Here is a 16673-nt window from a genome sequence, read left to right as displayed (position 1 = left end):
GAATTTGCTATTTTCTTTTTACTCTCCATTTATCTTCCATACTTATGATTATTTGTCCAAGACTTCTTATACTTGGTTATATTCTAGAAGATAAAAGCACTCACAGATTCTTTCAGATCTACTCCAATCTTACCAACAATCACTCCTCTAATCCATGTACTTCTCAACATCTTATAATTACACCTATACCTATCTTGTCCTATTCTGACCGTTATTAGCGTTCTGCTACATATTATCATATTATTTATTTATTTATTTATTATTACTCTTTTTTTTTTACATAATTATTCTATCGATCACACTGAAAATATATGTCTAACTCCAATTTTTGACTCTAGGTCTCACCACTCTAAATTTTAACATTAAGCCTCTATGACATTATCCCTCATCTTGCATATTTATATCCCTTATGTTGACTTTTGTCTAACTTACTCCTACTGATCTTGCTTCTTTATTTGACAATACAATTCAAGTTACCACAGCACGCTTAATAGCTACTACCTACTTTGGTTGTACACCTCACCTAATTTCCATTATACTGTCAACAACCAAAAGGGTTCTTATGTCATTGCCCCATTATCCTACCTTGGGGGTAGAAAATAAATAGGGTCTAATCTAGATCTTGTAACTCTAAGCTCTAGACTCAGGCTCCTAACACTACATCAATTATGACCTGCTCTAAGTCCTGTACTTCTGGGTTCTATAACTTAACAATGTTCTTCCTAATGCCATCCTTTTCTACGCTCTCTGTCCTTATTTTTTTTTGGTTTATCTCATTTACCCTTCCTAGAACCACATTCACCTCCTCGGTATTTTGGCTCTATTCTTCCTAATCTTTTCCTAATCTGTTTTTCTAATTTATTCTTTAGCCAACTCTTTTTATCTTACCCAAATCCGAACTTTCACTTTTTCATCCTTTAGCTCTATTTTCTTTTTGAACCTGATTGTCATATCAGAAACTTATACCTTTCCGCTATCCCTACCACGTCATCTATACCTCAATGTTACTCAAAATTGATCCTCTAACTACCCTAGATAGACTTCTACTGGCATTTAGGCTATCTCTCCTACTGCATTTGAACCGCACTCCATATATATATATATATATATATATATATATTATGATTTATCGATGCTAACTTTTGTCCTTTTTCTTTTACTTTATTTAGAGTATACTTTAGTCTTAAGCATTAAGAAGCTAAGGGTGAACTTAGGGAATAGCAGTCATACTTCTCCTGCGTGATCTCTATTCTTACCTTTTTGGACTACATACTACCCCCTACTACCTTAGGGAGGGGATCTGTAGCAACTCTAATTTTTCATATCCATTTAATTAGCTGAAACTTAAAATACTAGGTATCAAAAATCCGTCATTCAATTTAAAGGCTTACATACATCTTGATCTTATATCTTATAATTTCTACATGGAACTTGTACCCTCTCCAGAACACCTGAGCTAACAACTCTTTATCTCATGCTACAATCCCATCTGGGACACTACTCCATAAGTCATCATTATCAGTAATAACCTTCGATCCCTTCTGAAAAGACAGGACTATACCCTAACTTACTGCAACAAAGATACTACATTTACCACCTTGTCAAAACCATGTCAAATTAATGACTCTCTTATCATATCATAGCTCTGTAAATCATTAATTCATAGGTTCGACCTTCCCTAGGTAGTAGGGTTGTACTTTACACCTTGCTGATACACACAATGTATACTATTCTCACTAAGCTCTAAGCAAAATGTCTGTCGTACTGTAAAAACCATCCAAAATTTCATATCGAAGACTAGATGGTCTCACTCTATAGATGTCACCTTTACTTTGCAACTAATCCACAACCTCTAGTCTGATGGCAACTCTTGATGTAACTCGAGCTCATGTTAGGGTAACCGAGTTACTAACTCTAGTTACCACCCAACTGTGACCTTTCGACATTCTAGCTCTAGATCCCTAACCAGGAGTTCCCAACTCCTCTGCAGATATAAAATTCTGTTCTGGCATAATTGTACCAATATAGAGGCCATCTGTAAACACCCTCATTATGGAGCACCACGGGGATACATGCAACTCTACACAATAATCTCATATCAGTACTGTAATCTGCAGTTTACAAAGCAGACATCGAGAATATTGTATAGTTACTACGATACGTCCTAACAGACTAGGTCTCCTAATCTCTTATCTCTCTTGAATCTACTATTATCATAAACTTACTCTGACTGGGTCATCCACTGACGACTGCCAGCAGTGGTATCCTTTCCCTTATCTAGTGCAATTATACTATCAAAACTCACCTTTATGTACTCGTGCCTAGCACCAGATAGGCACAATACTTAGACCCATACTGATAGAAATATAGTGTTTCTTAGAGAACGTATTTCCATGGCAGACCTCAACATGTCTGCTAACTCTATTTTACACTTCTATGTACTTCATAAAACTGAGGTGCTAAACTAAAGCACTCTTATATTAACTGAGGAATAACGCAGAATTTAGAAATGAAGAATTATAGAAAAAAGAAAAAATAGAATCCTATACTCTGCATGTGACAACTCTAGGTGCACACTTTCCCATGAATCTAAAGCCTAAGCTCTGATACCACTTTTGTCACGACCCAATCTATGGGCCGGACCGGCACTAGGATCTGGGCCAGCTTAAAGCCCCCGAGGCCTGTAGTAGGCCTAACTATTCCTCGACCCAACTTTGAGGCCCATTTGGGCCCAATTTCAAGAATTCAACCGGATAGAGTCCGGCCATAAAATGGACCATTTAATGGGGAGTTTTTGACTCGCCCGACCTGTAAACACAATATATAATAAATTGGGGAGCTCAGCTCACCCTCCACATAATCAAAATGTCATAACTCAAATGGGAGCTCAGCTCCCTCATCCAATCCCATCATGCATACAGTTAATAATTTTACAGGTCCAACATAACTTTTATAATACAGGCCCAAAATAAAAATAAGTGCTTCTAATACATGCGGAGTCTAAAATTTAACTCAATTGTACAAAATACATTAAATACTATTAATGGACCTGCGAAGAAGAAGAGCAGGTTAGCCACAACAAATAATCCTCCTGTAGCCTGGAAAAATAGATGAACAGGAGTGAGCGTTCGACTCAGAGAGTAAAATATCAATTTTAACCATAATCTCTATAGCTATCTAAAGCTAATGCACCCTGTGGAGTGAAATGCAACATCGTCATAATTTTCATATCATAACAGTAAAAAGGCAATTTGGAGCACTCACACACCCAACACTGTCAAACAATACATATATGAGAGCTGATTCCCTATACAGCCCTTTTAATTCAACCTCTACTAGCGAGTGTTTCTCAAGCTGAACTTTTTCTTAATAAACCAAATGCGGGGTCCTAGCGAGTGTCTCTCAAGCCGTGTCTACCTCGAAGGACCAGGTCCTAGCGAGTGTCTCTCAAGCCATGTCTACACGTCCTGTCCATATCCAATACCATACCACACGCACGCCATGCACACACACTGCTCCAAATTACCACAAACAACATCTATGGCACTTCAACAATTATGAATGCAATATAAAACGTGCCTAGTGTTTAGCTACATAGATACATATTTATAAGTGATGTGTGGGCATGCTTGAACATATAATAATATCGAAATTACAATTAAAATTAATATTTTACTCACAGACTTAACCAAAGTTACTGTGGTGGCTGGGTGGAGGAGGATGGCTGTCCTGACTCACCTGACAATTTTATTACAATTATTTCATACATTTGACTCAATAAAAAGTAAGAAAAGACCAAAGATGTCCTAAGTCGTGCCGAAAATCTGGCAAAGTCTCCCCTATACCTATGACCTACCCAACCTGCAAAATAGTTCAAATAACACTTCTAAACTCAACCTATATCTCATCATCATTATATGGCCCCACCTGGGCCCTCTAAACCAAGCAATAATCACAACATCAAATAACTCAATTATAAGACTTCAAAACTAATATTTTTCAAAAACTATCCAAACTAACTTTGAAAATTATATAAACCTGCCCCGCGGTCCTTAACAACATTATAAGGCTATTGCAATAGGAATCGTAGTTTTCTTATCATCCACGAATATTTTATAAATTTTATTCTAAACCAGTACAAGGCAAAAATTGAGTAATGTAGAGTTCGAGTTTACCTATGCCAAATCTGACAATTGGAACGCGTCCAGAATGTTTGAAAATGGTGGGGTAGCCTATAATCTTGACCCAATTTCTGAAATGGTTCCAACAGCTTATCTGTTCGACCCAAAATTGTAGATCCTGGCGACGATCGAATTTCCACGTAATGAAAGCACATACGCGAAGTCCACAATACCAGGGTTAGAATAAAAATATATATATATATATATATATATATATATATATATATATATATATATATATATATAATAATTATTTGAAAATTAGGGATGTCACAGTTTTTCACCGTTTGGTCAAGTATAAGTATTATGTTCTATCGTATTATACTTTGTCAATCTGATCGAATTCGTTAGATTGTTTTTTGTATTGTGTATATAGTCAATATTATTAATGTAAAAATATAATATGTCAATTTATATTTTATTATTGTATTCTGTTTATAATTAATAAAATAGCCTTCTTTTGAAAATAAATAAAAAGAAATAAAATTTCACCAAGGATATATGCATGTAGCATTGGTTCAATGGTTTCCAAGATACAAGGCCACCAGAAATCAAGCATCAAGAAACAAAATCCTGAGTTGTCTCAAATATGGCAGGCAACTCAAATTCCGTAAGCAGATCAAATATCAAATTTAATAAAACTGGGTCAGTATAATAATTAATTATGATATGTGTTTAATTCATTTTCCTTAACTAATGTGCATAATCATGGCTTTGAAATAAGAGTATTTTAGTTTTCCTCCCTTTCATATTCGTCATTATATATTCTAACTTCTAAAAATTAAAAAAAAAAATCTAAAAATTGATGAGATGACACATGATCAATACGTTATCAATTTTCATTAAACAGCCCGCCGGGCTCAATGCGTTTACTTTTTTTTTTATATAAAAAAATAATCTTTCAAAAAAGAATTAATTTTTTTATAGAGGCTTAATGCGTTGTTAGTTGAATTACAATTCACAAATAACATGCTATTGTTGCTTAATTAGAGTCATGACTCATCAATCGTGTATATGGCGGAAAATGAATCATACGTGTATATATATATACATATGATTCATTTTCCGCCATATACACGATTGATGAGTCATTATAGGAGGGAGAAAAAGCCACGAAAAAATCTACAATCAAAACAGAGATAACTAAAGGGATAAACCCAATTAAGTAAAACAACAAACACAAACAAGCCACAAAATTAAGCAAGAGCTCAGGACAAATAAGTCCAATAAAAATAAAGAACAGAGAGGATCCAAGCCATAGGCAGACTAAACAACAAAACTGAACAAACAACCACCAAGCACAAAAATAAAGGACTAGACAAATAACACTGCGCCTAAAGACGAAACAATGCACAACCCAACAAGCGAATAACAAAGAGGCCGAGAAGACCAAGGCTGCAAACAACTCTAAAAATCAACCACAGTAAATCATTTGTGACTTTTAAAGTTTCAATTTCCTCTTGAATTTGCTTGGATAAAACTTTAATCACTTTATCATTTGGAGTAGTGAAAGACAATCCTAAGTCTTTGCCAATAACCAAAGCTCTATGAGCTTCCTCCTTAATGTTAAAGGGCAGAAAGCCATTTAAGAAAGCCAAACTAGAAGGGCCAGCCTATCAATCAAGTTTAGAGCTTCGACGAAAAGAACTTATCTAGCTTATGTCACTGTCTACAGGTTCATTCATAAGAGCATTAGGAGCCGAAGCAATTGGAGAATCCTGTTGTTTCTTTTTAGAATCTTTCTTCATTTGCCCACACAAGAGAGCTTAAGGGAGAAATCAAACAGGTCGAATAGAAGCTTGTTTCTCTTCTTTCTCTATTTAAGGAGCCAATTGACTTTAGTATGCCTTTAAAGATAGGTATGGGATGGGCCTGAAAACTGAAAGAGTAATGCACCAATTATAGGAACAATTCATCAATAGGTGTAAAATTTAGCAATTTGAAAATTTTCATAACCTAAAGTTTTATGCATCATGCAATCACATTAAGCTATTGAAAAATACATCATTTAGTCTCACTAAATCATGCTTCTATTGCTGGATAGGCCTAATTGCCATTACGAAACAATTTCCCCAAATTATAGCAAGCTAGGATTTTGGAGATTACATACCCTCTAAGCGCAGAATCAATAATTCCCACCGAATCCGGGTAGTAAAGACTATCAAGTGTTAGTCCTCTAGCTTGTCCACATAAGCACTTGATCAAAGCAACCTTAATCAGCTAAGAAAACTCTTCCTTGTTCTTCAAAAGGTGGCGGCTAAGAAGAAGATTATATTAATTCTCTTCTTTTCCCTTAAATAAATATCCCAGTTTCTCATTTAATACAAATCAACAAATAGTGATTTTCAATTGGTTAATTAAAAATCTTATCCCAATCTCATTAGTCCATTTGTCAACACTTAGTATTAATCAATAAATTAAGAATTAATTAATCATAATTAATTAAGCCAATTAATTAATTAATCAACCATTAATTAATTAATTTTCCTCTTACTTTGACCAAGTCAAAGTGTCAAAGTTTGACTAAGTCAAAATGGCCAACATTTGACCAAGTCAAATTATTCAAAACTCATCTTCTTCTTTTTAGTTATTCTTTAAGTTTATATTTAAACCATCTAAATATTAACTTGTATACTTCCTTAGATAAATTTAGTTTCAAGTCATACTAGAGACTTTGCAATCTTATTGCAAACTAAATTTGTTAATTCAATTAATCAATTAAACTCTTTAATCAATAATCAAATCAAGTATGCTTTGTTCAAAATGCTCTTATGTGAGTGACTTACTAAGTTCAGCACTAATTGGCAATGAGATTGGAATCGTTCCAAAAATTAAAATGAAATTCCAATTTTATTCTAGTTCTCAATAACTCATAATTGACATCTAGCATTATGTGCTATAACTTTCCAATTAGTTATGAATTATATCTCCAATTCATGAACCTTGATCATACGTACCATACACTAGAATCTCTCCGTTACAAAATTTCAATTCTAGCTGGAGTCATGGTTTATATCAAACTTCAATTGCATTGAATATTATGTTCTCTTTTAATTTCAATTCTTGATTAATAAGACTTTCTTATTAGAAACTCTTTTCTAACTAAGTCTATTTGTCCTGGCTAGGAACTTAAATCATCAAGAATAATTAAATGAACATAGGATTTTATCCCTATCTACTTAGGGTAACGGATCCCATCTTGACTAACACCTATCTCCATATATAACTAGTAAGAGCCAGCACATGTCCATATACTCATACATAGTATAAGTATGAAAGCAGTATTAAACTCAAACTATCTATATACAAGATAACTGTATTATCTTAGGTCAAGAGATTATATGCACTAGCATTATCTTTATGACATTGCATTGACAAGAGTAAACTTTATGTGCATGTCATAAGTGTCACTGGTTCAACCTGCTCATCAAATAAGTGCCCACCATGTTTGTCTTATGGCCTGTGACTCACCATTCCATCCCGTTAATATCTCATGCTAATCTACGGAAACAAATATGAATGATAACCTTTCCGAATAAATCATGTCCTATATGAAGTATCCTAGATTGTGAACCATAATTTATAATACTTGTGCAAGCATATTCTGTCACTCATATTCTTAACACTTTAAGAATAGAACATTAAACAAGATATTAAAGGACTTTTTCCATTAAACATAAACAATTATATTAACAAAAACGAATATTTGCTTTTATTGATGAATAAATGTTTACAAGATACAAATAAATGATGTACTGTAGTGCATATTACTAACATAAAAAACTTATCAAATTCGATAATGAGACATAATGGATGACAACTAGGGGGTTGTGAGAGCAGCCACATCACAGGAAAGGGGCTATCACAACTAGGTCTGCTCTCCAAGGACTCTCGAAAAATAAGAGAGTAGAGAACATTTTCCAAAGGTCTTGAATTAATAACCTCCATAAGAGGATTTTCAAGAAACCCATCAGTATGCAAGGGATAGGCAATAATTGAGAGCTCTCATGAATTGGTTGCAAGCTCAAAGGAGCCACCTTAAGACCCATGCCATCTTCCAAAGGCCTCGAAGAAATATTCTCAACCAAAGGGTTTTTGGAAGGACCTTCTGCATGCAAGGGGTGGGCAATAATTGGGGACACCCGTGAAGGGGATGCATACATAAAGGAGTCACCCTCTTGTCCCATGTGATGGACCACTTCTTCTCTACCAATAATTACTAAAGCATTAAGGATGATGGGAAAATTGGCAATACCCAAGACAATATCATTTTCCAAGTGAGAGTTAGCATGCTTAGGGCCAATGTCAAATGATTTATACAAAGAGGTGAGGGCGTTGAAATTAGCTAGCATGGCATCCCTCGAAGACCTGTCCCGCTCACCATCCTCATGTTAAAAACTACCGTCATTACTAATGGTTGTGCGAAGCCATACAGCATAGGAGCTTGAAAAATCCTTGCATGGTTCTTTAGTTACAACTATATGGAACTAAGAACTATTAATATAAACATAAATGGACATATGAATAAGATTTGTATACTCCATGAGTAGGAGAATTATTGTAAAGTCATTAAAGAAATCAATGTCCCAAACATGGAGGAAATGTACCTAGACAACTTTAGAAACAGAAGAAGAAACTACTTCCTAAGGTTTAACTTCACTAAACCAACAGTTCAAACAATCCAAATTCTCCTTAATAAAATAATTCATTTGATCTTTAGAATCAAAAGTGATTAAGATTTTATTACCACCCATGGGTGATACCTTAATGAAAGAGAAACTAGCACTAGAAATACATGTTTGCAAGGTGGGAAGACCCTGGACATCATGGATCACTGCTACAGTCGACCTTTCAAGCCAATCTTCACTATCCTTAGCCATATTATTAGGAACCTTAAAATGACCCACAAAAGACAATGCTCCATGGAAGGAAGAGGTTGATCTGGGCACACATCAACACCTTTGCCTTGCATGGTATTAAAGAAATTATTGAGATCCTTGGGTGCTTCCTTTCGTACCTTATTACTAGATGAATGATTGCTTTTAGAATGATTACAATCAACCTTAGATGAGTGATGCCAATAATAAGAAGCCACATTTTGACTACTCTACTCAGAAATAGTTCTATTATCACAAGAAAATTTGGAAGTAGTGGCATGCAATTTGTACGAGCCTATCCATATAGTGTTAAGGTTAGAAAGGAAAAATTGTAATTGAGCCTTGGATTCAACATGGAGAAAACAAAACCTCCTTCTTCTTTTGTTAAGCTATTTAGGGATATCCCTAAGATGAGAGAAGTAATGCCACAGACACCTTTCATTCTAGTCGAGTAGAAAATTTTCTTGATAAATGGAGAACTAGCTTGTGTTTGAGTAATGGACTCTCATACAGCATTAGAGGCCAAAGAGATAGCTTACCAACCATTGTGATACTATGGCAACTTCTTCAGCATTTTCTCAAGCATTAGTCAACCATTGCTTCTACTCCTATTACTATGAATGAAACACACTTCTTTCTATGAAACTCATCTCCACCAATTATCTTCTTTGGCATGCATAATGCATGCCTTTACTAGTCACAACTTAGAGAATCATGTCTTACCTATTGCTACTCAACCCTTTACTACTCAACCCAATGTAACACTTGCTGATGGTAGTCCTAATCCACTCTAATAAGATTGGTTTAGATGGGACCAACTAATACTTAATTGGTTCTTTTGTTGGATCTTCATACCTTTACTTTCCCAAATCATTGGGCTCAAAAATGCTAAGGAGGCATTGACCAAATTGGGCACCATTTTTTCATTTAGTTCCCACACACAAGTGTAATAGCTTCAAAAGAAGCTTAGGCATCTTAATAAGGATTCAGACTCTATTGTCACTTACATGCAACATGCTAAATCTATCTATGATTAGCTGTTGGTACTTTAATGCCCCATCTTTGAAGAAGCCATTATATAAGTGACACTATAAAAGGCCTTAGGTCAACATATAAGCCATTCGCTCATGCACTTGAAGCACACAATGCATCAATCTCATATGACGGTCTTTGCACCTTATTATTGAGTGAAGAAACTCAATTGAACATGGAGACATTAAGCCTTAAATCCTTAATCTCTCCAATAACACACCTAGGAACTAAACCTAATAATAATCAAAGACCTCGATTAAACCATGGTGGACATGGATATAGCTATCATAATAACTATTACAAATCACCTTAAACAACATCCTCTATTGTTTGCCACAACTGTTCAATATTTGGACAAATTGCTCGACAATGCTCCTTACCCAAGCCATAACATGCATCTTCCAAACCAATATCGATGATTTACTTTTAAAAGCTAATAAGAGCACCTATAATGCAATTTCAACATCCAGATGTACTAGTATTAAGCTTAGTTCAAATGATGGTGAACCAACTGTTGATCTAACATTATACCAAAGTGTGGTAGGTGGCCTCCAGTATTTAGCTCTTACACGCCAAAACAGTGCTTAGTTTACAAAGTCTCTCAATATCTGCATGCACCAACTAAGACCCACTAGACAGTGGTCATTTGCATTCTATGTTATTTAATAGGAATACAACATCATGGCCTATTCATTTTATGATCCCCTAATCAATGAGTGAGTGTCTATAAGATGCAGATTGGGCTAGTAATTTGGATGATTGAAAATCGACTTTAGGTTGCATCATCTATATGGGTAAAAACCTTTCTCTTAGAGCACCAAAAGGTAGGCCACATTAGCAAAGTTTATAACTGAACCAAAATATCGAGCTATAGGTGTAGCTGTGGCAAAAATCACATGGATTCAATCTCTATTCTGTGAAATAAGCTATCTGTCCAAACATGTGCCAACACTGTGGTGTAACAATATTGGAGCACTTATCTCACATCTAATCTGGCTTTCCTTTCAAGAACTAAGCACATAGAGATTGATTTCCATTTCATCTAGGACAAGTTATCTAAAAAGAAGCTTCAAGTGTGATACATCTACATAAAAGATCAAATTGCCAATTTTCTAACCAAAGTACTTTCAAAATCAAGGCACAAATTGCTCCATTAGAAATTAACAATTTGACCTCCATTAGTGATAAGGATAACTACTATACTTTATATTATTTGTAGATAATCAATCTAAGAAATTCTAATTGTAGTTATAACAAACCATATCTATAACCACGTTTATGTACCATTCAATACAATCATCAATAGTAGAGTTTTATTTATATTAGACTCGCTCACACTTATGATATTTGATTTGCCTCATTATGTACGAAAAATACCATTGAACAAGACATGCTATCTGGGAAGCCAATCACTTGGGAAGGTTCAAATAAAGCTCAATATGGAATATTTGGTAAGTTGGAACTTAGGAAAGGAAAAAAGGGTAGCAAGAAGAGTGGCATGAGTCATATACATTTTATGGGTCTAATTAAATGAATGGAGTTTGAACCATTTAAACTTAAGAAGGTCCTGGCCATGGAGCATGTTCAGTTAGTCACCAATCCTCCGAAGGATTTTCTACTAGCTATTTCTTGAAGGAGAATGAAGACTTTTGAACTTGATTTGGTTGACTTTTTGACTTTGACTTGTTGACCAAAGAAGCTTCCTATTTTAATTATTATTTAATTAACTTCTACTTTGGAATTTAGTTTTCCTAGTCCATCTGTGCTTGGGATTTACATTAATTCCTATTTAGTTTCATAGTCTTTTATGTGTAGGATTAGTTAATATTCTTATTTAGTATTTGTGTTAAAACTCTATAAATAGGAGAAAGAATCTATATAATTTCAAGGAGTTTAGAATTTTAATAATAGCGAAGCATTGACAAAATCATCTCTCAATTTTTATCAAAACACATTGTTGTTTTGTAGCGAATTATTTATCAATAACTTATCACTCTCCCATCTTCTTTTTACAGGATGTCGTTTATACTTGTTCTTGGATCTCTTTGTGGTGATTTCATCTTATCAAAGGACTAGGCGCAAGCTTTGATGTTGTTCTTTCTTTCATTATTTTTTTAAAATTAAAGACGTAAGGAAAACCTAAAATGACGTGCCCTATAGCAGAATTCTCATTCCTCTTTGTTCTTCTTTATTTGTTCATATTTAGACTTAAACATAACCTAAATTCCCACGCCAATACTACATTAAATCACCTTGAATCAATTTTGACCAATTTTATCAAGAGCTTCCAAATGATCATGTTTATTCAAAGTTCCTTACCCCCATGAGGCATGTCAATAGTATTATCACTATAATATTTATTTTAGTTTATTGAAGAAACATAAAAAAATTATAAATAATATTTTTTTTTTTTTTTTTTTCAGAAACTATAAAAGAAGTCTCAGCAGTGAAAGAGACCCACAAATTCTTTTGAAGTCATAAAGCCAATATCACTATTGCAGCCTGCAAATATGGACTAGTAATCAATCAACACCAATAATAAAAATTTATATGTGTGCATAAATTAAATTATTAAGATTTTTAATAATAACTACCACTTATTTCTTTTTATTTTAGTTATTGATTATTTCTAATATTAATATATATAACTGGTAAATTAACTTAATTATGATTATGCTTATGAAAAAAATTTTAATTATAATTACGTAAATAGGAGAGAATTATAAGCTTGGAATCTTATTGGTTATATTTCTCTCTTCAATACTATAAAGAATATAAAGTCTTTATTAATAATTTCAATGCGACCAATTCAGTTGAAAAACAATGGCGAATTTGGAAAAAATTTAGAGAAAACATTTTGTATCCGAAAAGTACAATGCACATGCCCATTGATGGCTATATAAAGGTGGCTAATTGATTTCCACCAACAAGAAGTTGCTTTGCCAAATATTTCTATCATAACTTTGTGTATCTCACGTCCACCAATCCAAAGATTCAATCAATGGCAACATCCAATCAAGAGAATGCTGGTACTTCCATTTTTGGGTACCATCAGTTTCAGTGGCTTGGCTTGCCTGCAAAATCAGTCATGGAGCTTGCAAGAGAAGCAAAGAAACTAGGGCGAGATGATCCAAGAAGGATTACTCACTCACTCAAGGCAGGACTTTCTCTCGTTTTGGTTTCCTTATTTTACCATGTTGATCCTCTTTACAGTAGTTTTGGTGACAATACAACATGGGCTGTCATGACTGCTGTGGTCATCTTTGAATTTTCTGTGGGTAAGTTTGCAACTTCTCTTTGCTTATTATATTCTCATTGTAGTTATTGTTTGTATGTATTATATAATTAAGCAAAAATTTGTTATCCAAATGTTTAAATTTGGTCAACTTTGTTTTCAGGAGCAACACTTGGGAAAAGTGTAAACAGGATATTAGCAACATTGGGAGCTGGTACTCTGAGCCTTGGAGTTCACGGTCTAGCAAATCTTTTTGGGAACACAGGCGAGCCCATTGTCATTGACATCTTCGTCTTTGCAGTAGGTACTGATCAATTGTAAAAATAGAAATTAAATAATATAACAAGCAATTATCATTTCAACTTATCATGGGGTTTAATTTTGATGCAGCTGCAATGGTGACTTTTGCAAGATTTTTCCCCAGATTTAAGGCGAGGTGTGATTATGGATTGTTGATATTTATATTAACCTTCTCCTTACTATCAGTATCAAGTCATAGAGAGGACAAAATGGTAAAAATGGCTCTTGAGAGGCTCTCAACAATCGCTCTTGGATGTTGCACTACTATTCTAGTCAGTATCTGTATTTGCCCTGTATGGATTGGCGAGGATCTGCACAACCTCATTGCTCTCAACATTGAAAAACTTGAAAATTTTTTACAAGGTACTTATCCATCCTCAAAAATTCTTCAAGACACGTATTAAATAAATGGGACTCACATATTTGTGTATTGAGAAGTAGCTTTACATCCCTGCAGGTCACATAACTATTAAAATCTTCTCCCTCACTGTTATCATATTGATTGTCTGCAGGATTTGGAGGAGAATACTGTGGAGTATACCAAGAAGGTTTGCCTAGTAACGATAGGTCATTTCTTCAAGGATATAAAAGTGTATTAAATTCACAAAGTAGTGAAGAAAACATGGTGAATAAAAGACTCAGCCTCTCTCTATAATATGTTCTACAAGTTTCTTTGAATGTTACACAATTCAAATTATTCATGTATTTTTCAGGCTAATCTAGCAAGATGGGAACCAGCTCATGGTCGGTTCAGGTTTTTTCATCCTTGGAAACAATACTTGAAGATTGGAAGCCTAACTAGGCTGTGTGCCATCAAAATTGATGTTCTAAACAACTACCTTAACCCTCAAATCCAAGTATATACCTATCTTATGGAAAAACTTACTTAGACTTAGTTAATCATCGACTCAAGATACAAACATGTGAGCCTCACCTATTTTACATGTGAATCTCACCAGACATGTTGTGTCTTGATCGACAAATCTTACTACATTTCAATTGTTTCAATATATTAATTTATAATTTCTTGCTACGCTTGTAGACTCCTTTGGAAATTCGAAGTGAAATCAAAGAACAATGCATGACAATCAGCTTAGAATGTGGGAAAGCTCTCAAGGAATCATCAGCGTCAATCAGAAGGATGATCCGAGCTGATACTGCTCATCTTCACATTGGAAACTCAAAAGCTGCTGCTGAAAATCTAAAAATCCTATTCAAAACTGGCCTGTGGAAAGAAGCAGACCTGCTAGAGATAGCACCAGCCACCACAGTTGCTTCTCTTCTATTAGAGGTTGTTCTGTGCACTGAAAGAATTGTTGATGCTGTGCAAGAATTAGCCTCTTTGGCAGGTTTCAAGAGTATAGAATCTTCAGGGTCAATAGAACAACTTCAAAGATCGTCGCAGCAAATACATAGCATTGACGCACAAAACCATGAAATTACCATTGGGGAATGATCAAAAACTCTCAGAGTTAATTAAATAGCTGCAAAAGTTCTGAGGAACCTAAGTGGAAGCAAGAGAATAGTATACTGTCAACGTGAATGTCCTTTACAGATATATTTTATAGGCCATTGCCTTCAAATATCTTGAAATAGAGGTGACAACTTATATAATAAGCAAATATGTAATCTGATAAAATAAGCAGGCAATACAACTTCCTAATTACATAGTAAGCTTTCATGTTAAATATGAAATTTTGTTTTTGCCAAACTCACTGCCTAAATGTTTCAAATACTAATCTCAAAGAGCCTATCACTATTTTTATAATATCATATAATTAACTTAAACGTATTGGACAAACAAGATCCGCACTGCAACATAGCCAAGCAAAGGAAGAAGGATAATGGGGCCATAAATCTTTGTTGAACTATTCCTTAGCAGTGAATATGTTGGATCAGGTGGGGCATTTTCAACACACAGTGCAAGCTTCATACCCTTAAAGCAGTAGTCACCACTGTTAATAAAATAGTATGGTTTTGCCTCTGTGAGATTAAACACATCTCGTCCACCCTTTGTAACATTTTTTATGAAATTTTTGTCAATGCACCTGTCATAGCTTGTCTTGTTCACCTCCAGCACATTATAGCAGCTAATATTAAATCCAAAATCTTGAAGAAAAGAAGAAATTAAGTTAGTCATTTTGTACAAAACCAATATGTTGAAATCGAACAAGGCAGTGAGATAGAGAACTTACAAAGCCAATCCCCAACGTAGAATTGTTCGTGACTCGCCCAATCTGTGAAATTGATATTTGGTTTCCAAGCATACTTTCCTCCACCAACTCTGTGCAACACTGGCTGTCTGCACTTTGCACCCGCAAATATGACTATCACCATCATCAACCAAAGAAGCTCTTTTCTAGAACTCAAAACCTCCATTATATTTCCAGTCTCTTCAACTTGAGCGGCGCCTTAGTGGGGTAAAAGGGTTAAATAACCTCCATCACATGCATTTCTTGTTGCTGGGAAGTTGGCACCATGGAGCAGGCCATTTTAGCATGACTGATAAGTCTAGTTGTCGTTTTGAAGTTGTGATTAAACTTACTTTGATCACCAATTTTCCATGGTTTATCATTGTTAGGAAGGAGAGGAATGTTAATTAGGAGGAAGAGTTGTCTCATATGGACCCACAAACATCATTGAACAAGACATGCTATTTTGGGGAGCCAATCACTTGGGAAGGATTAAATAGAGACATGTTTGTAAGCTGGAACTTGGGAAAGGAAGAAAGGGTGGCAAGAAGAGTATTAGCGTGGGCCATACACGTGTAGGCCTAATTGAACCATTGGTGTTTGAACCATTTAAATGCAAGAAGTTACCAGCTCATGGAGCATATTCAGTCAGCCACCGATTCTCCAAGCCTCCTTCTTGAATCATAATGAAGACTTTTGACCTTGACTTGACATGACTTGGTGACATGTTGACTTTGACTTATTGACCATAGAAACTTTCTATTTTAATTATTACGTAACTTCTATTTTAGAATTTGGTTTTGCTAGTCCATCTAGGTTTAAGATTTACATTAATTTCTGTTGGTTTGCACATTTA

General features: G+C 34.7%; 2 protein-coding genes across 2 annotated transcripts; one reads left to right on the top strand and one right to left on the bottom strand.

The window, feature by feature from the left end:
- Positions 1–13040: 13040 nt before the first annotated feature.
- Positions 13041–15118, top strand: LOC110631992 (aluminum-activated malate transporter 2-like). Its single transcript, XM_058149282.1, has 6 exons — positions 13041–13368; positions 13489–13629; positions 13716–13988; positions 14138–14250; positions 14339–14482; positions 14668–15118. The coding sequence occupies exons 1-6, from the start codon at positions 13092–13094 to the stop codon at positions 15079–15081; spliced, it is 1362 nt and encodes a 453-aa protein (XP_058005265.1). The 5' UTR covers positions 13041–13091; the 3' UTR covers positions 15082–15118.
- A 141-nt stretch (positions 15119–15259) lies between these two features.
- On the bottom strand, positions 15260–16376 carry LOC110631885 (early nodulin-like protein 20). Its single transcript, XM_021779903.2, has 2 exons — positions 15821–16376; positions 15260–15734 (listed from the first exon to the last, which is right to left on the bottom strand). The coding sequence occupies exons 1-2, from the start codon at positions 16002–16004 to the stop codon at positions 15409–15411; spliced, it is 510 nt and encodes a 169-aa protein (XP_021635595.2). The 5' UTR covers positions 16005–16376; the 3' UTR covers positions 15260–15408.
- Positions 16377–16673: the final 297 nt, after the last annotated feature.

This window comes from Hevea brasiliensis, chromosome 6 (assembly GCF_030052815.1).
Source record: "Hevea brasiliensis isolate MT/VB/25A 57/8 chromosome 6, ASM3005281v1, whole genome shotgun sequence".
Lineage (NCBI taxonomy): Eukaryota > Viridiplantae > Streptophyta > Magnoliopsida > Malpighiales > Euphorbiaceae > Hevea > Hevea brasiliensis.
The sequence above is the reverse complement of the archived record's forward strand: the minus strand, read 5'-3'. Positions and strand labels throughout refer to the sequence as shown.